Source organism: Homalodisca vitripennis, chromosome X (genome assembly GCF_021130785.1).
Source record: "Homalodisca vitripennis isolate AUS2020 chromosome X, UT_GWSS_2.1, whole genome shotgun sequence".
Taxonomy (NCBI): Eukaryota; Metazoa; Arthropoda; class Insecta; order Hemiptera; family Cicadellidae; genus Homalodisca; species Homalodisca vitripennis.
The window spans coordinates 71818073-71826897 of record NC_060215.1 but is presented as its reverse complement, the minus strand read 5'-3'; the positions used below and the strand labels follow the sequence as shown (position 1 = coordinate 71826897).

The 8825-nt window shown below is 37.8% G+C and overlaps 1 protein-coding gene across 1 annotated transcript; it reads left to right on the top strand.

Annotated features, from left to right (window-relative positions):
* The first annotated feature begins 273 nt into the window (after positions 1 to 273).
* Positions 274 to 8455, top strand: LOC124369477. The gene is made up of 2 exons (XM_046827489.1): positions 274 to 934; positions 8181 to 8455. Exons 1-2 carry the CDS (start codon positions 274 to 276, stop codon positions 8453 to 8455), a joined length of 936 nt encoding a protein of 311 aa, XP_046683445.1.
* The last annotated feature ends 370 nt before the right edge of the window (positions 8456 to 8825 follow it).

Sequence of the window (8825 nt, the reverse complement as noted above, 5' to 3'; positions counted from 1 at the left end):
TATTATATACTAAAAGTAGTTTCATTCACCCAGTTCCCGTTGAGTAGTACAAGATAGTACAAAGTGGCGACGAGACAATCGGAGTGTTTAGTGGTCAGTTCGGCAGTTATTGTTACAATTGCGATCTGCACCGTGTAAGCGTCGGTCGGGTTAGCGACCGCATGCATCTCAATGGCGTCAGTAAACAAAGTGAGTGTTTCAGCCTAGGAGGAAGGGAAGTGAATGTACGAATTCGATATTAGTTCGTTATTCAGTGACATTGCACCAAGAAAAATGACGGGAATTATTGGTAGCGTGGGTGAGTTCGACTCCAATGAAGAAACTTGGGACTCGTACATAGAGAGGTTTGAACTATTTTTAATTTGTAATGATATCGATCATTCTAAGAAAGTGTGTACCTTGCTGACAGTGGTAGGAGTAAAAACGTTCAAGCTATTACGGGATTTGTGTACACCCGATATGACTTCTACAAAATCGTACGATGATTTAGTGAAGCTAATTAAGGACCATTTATATCCGACTCCATCTTTTGTATCTGAAAGATATAAGTTCAAGGCTGTTCAACTGACATCGCAGATTGAGATGGCAGAGAAAAGCGCGGCAACGTTGGCGTCAGGCAGCCATGACACGCCAGCCGTCTCCGTTCGCAGCGTCCATCGGCTAGCAACGTCATCGGCTAGACGTCACTACAACGGACGTGAGTCAGCGCCGAGCGGGAGAGACAACGCTTCGCGCCACCACACCAACGCTTCGCGTCACCACGCCACGCCGAGTACCACACACGCACATCAGTCCAGCAGCACTAGTGTAGTGAAGTGTAACTGTTGTGGCGCCGTAGGTCACTTCAGTAAGCAGTGTAAATATTACGGTTGTGTTTGCCATAAATGCGGCAAAACAAATCATTTAAAGAAGGTATGCCGATCTCAGGCTAGGGGTAAGTCAGGCAACAATTATTCTCATTATAGCAATAAGGGTAATTTCAATAAGGGTAAACATAATTTTGTCGAAAGTGTACTAGACAATAATGACGATGAAACAGATGTAGTAGAGTGTATTGGTAATTTGTTTGAATTAGCCAAAGTCTCTAGTAGGGTTGATCCCTTAAAAACTAAAGTAACTGTTGAAAATAAAGTAGTATCTTTTGAAATTGATACAGGTGCTTCTGTAAGCGTAATCAGTGAATCCTTTTATCACGAGAATCTAAAGTTCCTTAACTTGTTACCTACTGATGTAAAGCTTAGTTCTTACACTAATGTACCCATACTTCCAATAGGTAGGTTAGAAGTAAATGTTAAGTATGAAAGTCAAAATAAAGTCCTGAGTTTATTTGTAATTAAAAATGGTGCACATCCACTCATGGGAAGAGATTGGATCAAGGAGTTAGGGGTTGTAATTTCTTTCAAGAATAAAGAAGAGTTATTTGTAGCTAAAAATGACGATGATGTAAAATATAATAACTTAGTAAAGGCCATGTCACACTGCCGTGGCGTCGCGTCCGTCCATCTGCGGATGGATTTTTAAAATAATCGCTAACCATGTTGTCAAATAGGACAAGTCACACTGACATAACCGACGTGGCGCAACGTTCGTCGCGTCGGCCACCGTCTGCTGCGCTATGCGGCTGGAGCGATCCTTGGCCGACGTCGGCGATGCTACGAAGGCTCGCGCATGCGAATAAAGCACCTCCCCAACCCCCTCACCAGGGCACCGCGCGCTCTTGCCACTGCCTACTCCTTTTATTTTATATTTTTAATAATTTGTTTAAAAAACCCTTGCGCGAAGCTCTAAAACAGCCCGACACTCCAGGATGAAATGACCGCCAGTTCTAGGGTTAATGAATACTCTGGTGTCATGTTTACATGCAATCATTTTATTTGTTATTTTTCATATTATGTTTGATCTATAACAAAATTAAATAGGCCTTATTTTAAAAACATAAAGACTTATTACAAAACTGAAAACACCAACACAAAAATTACAAAATAATCCTTTCAAGTGCATCTTATATATAACAACCAATAGTTTTAAAGAGGTATATCAAAGTATTGAATGCCCTAATTACTAAGTTCATAATAGAAATAGTATTACATGTAATAATGAAAATATAATTTTGATAATAATAATTATTAATGAATACGCTCCAGAACAATAAATTATACAAAAAACCACAAGAGAGTGCAGTTGAGGGAGGAGCCTATTTTGCCCGTAACCTTGGAGCGGCCAACGAGAGCTGAGCGACGTTGCCAAACTTGTTCCCCGCTGTAACCACAAGCCGCGCGAGTCCAGCATTCTTAAAATACTTAACCGTTACGCTCGAAAGAAATGTTACAGCTGTCTTGAATTAATTAACTACGTATTACAAAATGTAATTTTACGGTCATTTAAAAAAAAGTACATCTCTGTAGCTTATTTCCATGTTGAGTTAAATGGATTGAAATAAATTATTGTATTATATTACTCATATACGAAGATCGTAGGATTAAAATCTTTAGCCGAAATATAAATTAAAAACAAAAACATAAAAATACCGCAAAACGTTAATTTCCCGTATTTAACAGTTAGATAATGCCATTATCATTGATATATAATAAGGCATTACATGTGTGCATAGTATAATCATGTTATGTTAAATGAATTTTCAATTTGGTAAGAAAGTTATCAAATACATCTGAAATATATGTTCTTTTCCATAAATATACTTATTCAGTAGATAACGATGGGAATTGTTGCCGCAACGGTTTTGTTACGCACTTCGGTTCTCATAAATTTATAACCATTTGAAAGCATTTTTCCTACCTGGCTATTAATAGTCTTGAATCTGTGTTACGTAAAATTGTTTTTTATTACAAGTGGGTGATTTAAATATTTAAACTGGTCATAGTTGAAAAATCATTCAGCACAAGTATTTTTATAATATGAATGCACTTTCTTATAAAATTCTAAAGTAACGGTTTATATCACATCCAATGAAATTTGAACACAGTACATAATAGATGATTCAGACGAGTGAAAATGTGGAGGAAACGGGTGAAATACCTGTAAACAAAAGCCGCACCAGCCAGCAGTGGTGGTAATACCAGACGGATGAGTCATACTGTTTCCAAGAAACAGCCCCTTCCTCCTTCCTGTCTCTGACCGTCAGTCAGTGCCTATTGTCGCTTCATCAGTGGCGGTTGAAAATACTGCATTCTCTTCAATTCCAGTATGCGTATATTATTTTGTGCTGAATTTTACTGTTGATAAACGTTTTCGTGTTTTTAAGTGTTGTTTATTGGTAGCTATTATAAGTGTACCGATTATTTTCTGTGTAGTGTCAATTGTAATATACTTGTTATTGTGATTCCTTATTTGGACAAAATGGAGTGTGATGATGTTTGTTCAAGTGCACAGCCATCCGGAAGTAAGAGTAGTAGCGGAAAAACCCTACATAGTGGAGAACGACGTATTATTTACAACGTTTACAACTTTTTCAAAAAACTGTCGTTGACAAATTTCCGAGAAACTCTAAACTTTAAGCAAAGTGGTAAACTGTGTGCTGAGGCCTGTGGTGTAAGTGAAAGAAACGTTAACAAAATAAGTAAAGAAGCTAAGCTGTCCGAAGAAGATGGACCTTCATCATCAGAAATTAAGTTTTCAACGCCAGGAAAACAAAGAAGTCGAAAATCAAAAATAACAGGCTTTGACGACTTTGAAAAAGATGTTTTGAGACGAACTGTCCTTTCGAACTACGACAGAGGGGAATTTCCCACATCAAAAAGAATCACGCAGGATCTCAAACAAAAACTTGATTACACCGGATCGGTAACTTCAACAAATAGATTATTAAGGCATGTTGGTTTCAGGTATAAGAAAACCAATGACGGTAGAAAGTTTTTATTGGAACGAAATGATATTGTAGCGGCTCGTTTAAAATTTTTGAGAACTATGCAAGAGCTTAGAGAATCTGGTGATTGTAGGCCCATATATTACCTCGATGAAACATGGGTTAATGAAAACCATACTCGAAAATACATATGGCAGGATACGACTGAGTCTGGTGGACTAAAGGTTCCTCTCGGCAAAGGTAGAAGATTAATAATTTGTCATGTCGGTTCGGCAAAAGATGGGTTTTTGCAAGAATGTAAGTGGGTTTTTCGGTCTAAGACATCATCCAGTTCGGACTATCACGATGAAATGAACGCTGAATCGTTTAGAAAATGGTTTAAAAAATTGCTATGCATTTTGGAAGAAGGCTCGATCATCGTTATGGATAATGCTCCATACCACTCAGTACTCGCCGAGAAAATTCCAAATTCATCGTGGAGAAAGGAAGAGATTCAAAATTTGCTGTCTCGAAAAAACATACAATACTGTATGAAAGAAACTGAACCAGAACTTATAATGAGGGTTCTCCCATATAAAACCCAACAAAAAACTTATGAACTCGACGTATTAGCCAATGAAATGGGACATACAGCTGTCAGGCTCCCTCCTTATCACTGCCAGTACAATCCCATTGAAATGGTATGGGCTCAAGTGAAGGGAGAGGTAGCACGTAATAATAAGACATTTAAAATAACCGACGTTGAGAAACTTGTTCATGATGCTCTGGACAAAGTGACTAAAGAAGACTGGCAATCAAGAGTTCAGCACGCAGAAGCCTTGCAGCAAGCTGATTTTGAAAAGGAATGCATCCGCACAAGTGTTGTAGATCAAATAATTATAAACTTAGCAGACAATTCTGACACGAGTAGCAGTGAGGCAGAAAGTGAAAATGAAGAAGACTCCGAGGTTTTGGCTACGATATTGCCGCCTGAGAGCGAATAAATAATATACAAGTGCAAAGGTAAGAATATTATTAAGTCAATCATGCTTTTTAACGTATTTCATTTTAAAATAGTAGGCCTAAAAGTTATTTAGTGGAAAATTTGATTCTTTCATAATTTAAAAATATAATTGTTCGATAATTTTAAATTTAAAATCTTGTTATATTGTTTTAATTATTTTTAATCAAGCAACAAGTCATGCAGTGTCCAATATAAGCAACATGTATATTAATTTTGTGTGTGTTTAGTAATCGTTTAAAATCACTGAAAAGTTGTATCGTATGGAAATAAGCAAGTACTTTACTCTGACTAACTGACGGGACGATTTGTTTGTTTTAATCGATAGTTAGTTTGTAATAACATTAATAAACTATACAAGCAATTTAAATATAATATAGCAAACTGTCAACGCATTTTAAATATTGTTTTTCAATTATACTGATAAGTTTTAAATGTTCAGTGTCAGTGTTAGTTGTGACAGCGCAGCGGTTTATCAGCCACAATGCGCCAGCCGTGCCGGGCGGCAGCGGCAGTTGTGTGGCAACGTCGCGCAGGCCAGTCCATTCTATTGGTCGCCGCCAACTGCACTCTCTGGTGGTTCCTTGTATAATTTTGTAGAGCTATAACAAACTATTAATTCCACTATCAGTGTATAAATAAACAAATTCAAAGTAGTTAAAATGCATAAGCAACTCCTAGAAAGACGTGGCGTTGGCCGCGGACGCGGACGCGTGTCTGGTAGTTTGACGGGATTCGAGACCGTCGCGGCATACGCGGACGTTCATACTATGGATGGACGGACGCGACGCCACGGCAGTGTGACATGGCCTTAAAGAAGTTAGTTTCAGAGTATCCAGAAGTGTTCTCTAAAGAGTTAGGTCAGTGTAATCGTGATCCTATCAGACTGGTGCTGAAGGAAAATAGTAAACCCAAATATACTAGTCCTAGACCATTGCCTTTCACATTAAAAGCTAAGGTAGAGCAAGAGTTAGAGCGTCTAGTGAACGCTGATGTTTTGATGCCTGTAAGTAGTTAAGAGTATGGATCTCCTATAGTTCCAGTACCAAAGAAAGATGGCAGCATTAGAATTTGTGGCGACTTTCGTTATTTAAATTCTCAGCTAGAGATAGATCGTTATCCAATACCTAGAGTAGAGGATCTTTTCGCAGAAATGCAAAAGGGTGAATTGTTCAGCAAAATCGATTTGAGTCAAGCATATATGCAATTGAGACTAGATGAGTTTTCACAGAAATTATGTACAATTTCAACTCACAAGGGGTTGTTTCCCTATAAAAGACTTCCTTATGGAATAGCTAGTGCAGTAGGAATTTTTGAAAAAGTAATAGAGCAAACTTTACAAGGTGTGAAGTGTTTTTTGGACGATATCATCATTTCTGGTCCAAATGATGAGACCCATTTTAGTAGACTAAGAGAAGTTTGTGAACGACTTCGAAGGGTCGGTTTTACAGTAAAACAAGACAAATGTAAATTCTTTGCTTCTAAAATAGAGTTCCTCGGATTTACAATTGACAAAACCGGACTGCACACCTCGGAAGCCAAAATAAAAGCTATTGTAGAGGCTCCAGAACCTAAGAATTTAACAGAAGTAAAATCCTTTGTAGGATTAGTCAACTACTATGGCAAGTTTGTACCAAATATATCAACAGTTCTACGACCATTGTACAATCTGTTAAGAAAAGATGTAGAATTTTCCTTTGATAAAGAATGTGTAAAATCCTTTAAGCAAATCAAAGAGCTATTGTGTACAGCTCCAGTGTTAGCACACTATGATCCGCAAGCTCCAGTAATACTAACGACCGATGCTAGTGCATACGGTATAGGTGCTGTATTAAGTATTGTAGATAGCAATGGACAGGAAAGAGCGGTAAGCTATGCTTCACGTACGTTAAATCAAGCAGAACGTAACTACTCTCAGATTGACAAAGAGGCATTGTCATGCGTCTTTGGTGTCAAACGTTTTCATCAGTATTTGTATGGACGACACTTTACGTTAAGAAGTGATCATAAACCATTAGTCAGTATGTTTGGACCTAAAAAGGGTTTGCCAGTGTTCGCAGCAAGTAGACTTCAACGCTACTCTTTGTACCTCAGTGGTTATGGCTTTGACATAAAATATGTTAAATCAGATGACAACAGCGCAGATGCTCTGAGTAGATTACCATTGACAGTGTCAAAATCAGAAGAAAGTTCTGAATTGCTAGGGTTAGGGACCTATTTACATTTTGTAAAAGAGAGTTCTTTGCCAGTATCATGTGAACAAGTAAAACTTGAAACCCAGAAAGACCTAATACTAAGAAAGGTGTTAGGCTATGCTATGTATGGATGGCCAAGCCATATTCCTAAAGACAATATATAATTGTACCCGTTCTTTGTAAGGAGAGAGGAAATAGCTGTTGAGCAGAGTATTTTGATGTGGGATTACAAAGTAATAATTCCAAATATTTTACGTAATTATGTTTTAAACGAGCTCCATGCTTCTCATCTCGGTATAACAAAAATGAAAGCAGTAGCTAGAGCTTATCTGTGGTATCCAAATCTGGATAAAGATATTGAAAATCTTGCTAACAGTTGTTCATCCTGTCTTCTTGAAAGACCGAATCCAAGTAAAAGTGAGTTACACCATTGGCACTATCCTAGTAAACCATTCGAGAGAATACAAGCAGATCATTTCTATTATAAGAATAAATTGTATTTAATTGTCATAGATGCGTACACAAAATGGTTGGAAGTTTTTGAGACAAGTTCAACTGCTAGTCAGACTATTAGTCATTTTCGTGAGTCGTTTTCAAGGTTCGGAATACCAGTCACTTTGCATAGTGACAACGGTCCACCGTACAGTTCAATTGAGTTTAACAATTTCCTCAAACACAATGGTATCAAACATACAACTAGTGCCCCGTTTTACCCTAGAAGTAACGGCCAACCAGAAAACTCAGTGGCTTATGCCAAGTCTAAACTGAAATGTGCTTTCAGAGAAAATGTAAATATTCAAGTAGCTTTAAGTAGGATATTATTTGACTATAGAAATTCAATTCATATGACTACAAATGAATCACCAGCAATGTTAATGTTTGGTAGACCACTTAGAACCCGATTAGACATTTTGACCTAATTTATCTAAGGTTGTTGAAGAAAAACAAGGTAAACAAAAGTTCTATGCTAGAGGTAGTAACACACGTATTTTACCAATTAACCAAACTGTGTTAGTAAGAGATTACAGTAGATCTCAAGAGCGATGGGTAGAAGGATGTGTAGTAAAACAACTAGGTGCAACAATGTATTTAGTGAGGTTAGCGTCTGGTATTGTTTACAAGCGTCATGTTGACCAGCTGATAGCAGTCGACACTGCTCCAGTGACAGATCAAACAGCTGAGGTAATAACAGCTGAGAGCCAGCAGACAGCGCGCTCTGACTGTGCAGACGACAATCCAGTAGGCAGTAACCGCACAGCTGATGCGCCGCGGCATTCTATTTCTGTCCGCCCCACTACAGCTATGTCACCCAACGCTTTTCATACTCACACTACCTACACCAGTCCTATTACTCAGCGTTCACCACTTGCTCGTTCCACTCCTGTTCGCAGGTATCCTCAACGAGAGCGAAAGCCAATTACAAGGCTAGATTTGTAATAGTAGTTTAGAAGTGTATTACGGATAATGAATTTATAATGTGTTTTATTCCAATATTTTATTAATATAATTATTCCAATAGTTGATATAACAATATTCTTCTCATTTTGTATTGAAAAATGGTATTACAGGTTATGTGCTTAAGAATTTATGTTCAATTTATGTAATTGTTTTTTAATGTAACAAAATTGTGTGTCTAATTAAGAAGGGAGGGATGTGATATCTGTGGTATATTATATAGTGCAGGACTATATCTATTCTTACAGTGTATGTAATATGTTGGCAATGGATATCGTATGGATAAATCCTATTGGCCAAGGGATGACGCTCCCCCCTCCTTGTCCTACCACCACCTCTAAATACCTCAGTC

Excerpts from the sequence above, each read along its gene's own strand:
- LOC124369477 (XM_046827489.1), top strand. The coding sequence starts at position 274 with ATGACGGGAATTATTGGTAGCGTGGGTGAGTTCGACTCCAATGAAGAA. Across the intron at positions 935-8,180 it reads ATGCCGATCTCAGGCTAGGG|TGACAGATCAAACAGCTGAG; the intron begins GTAAGTCAGGCA and ends ACACTGCTCCAG.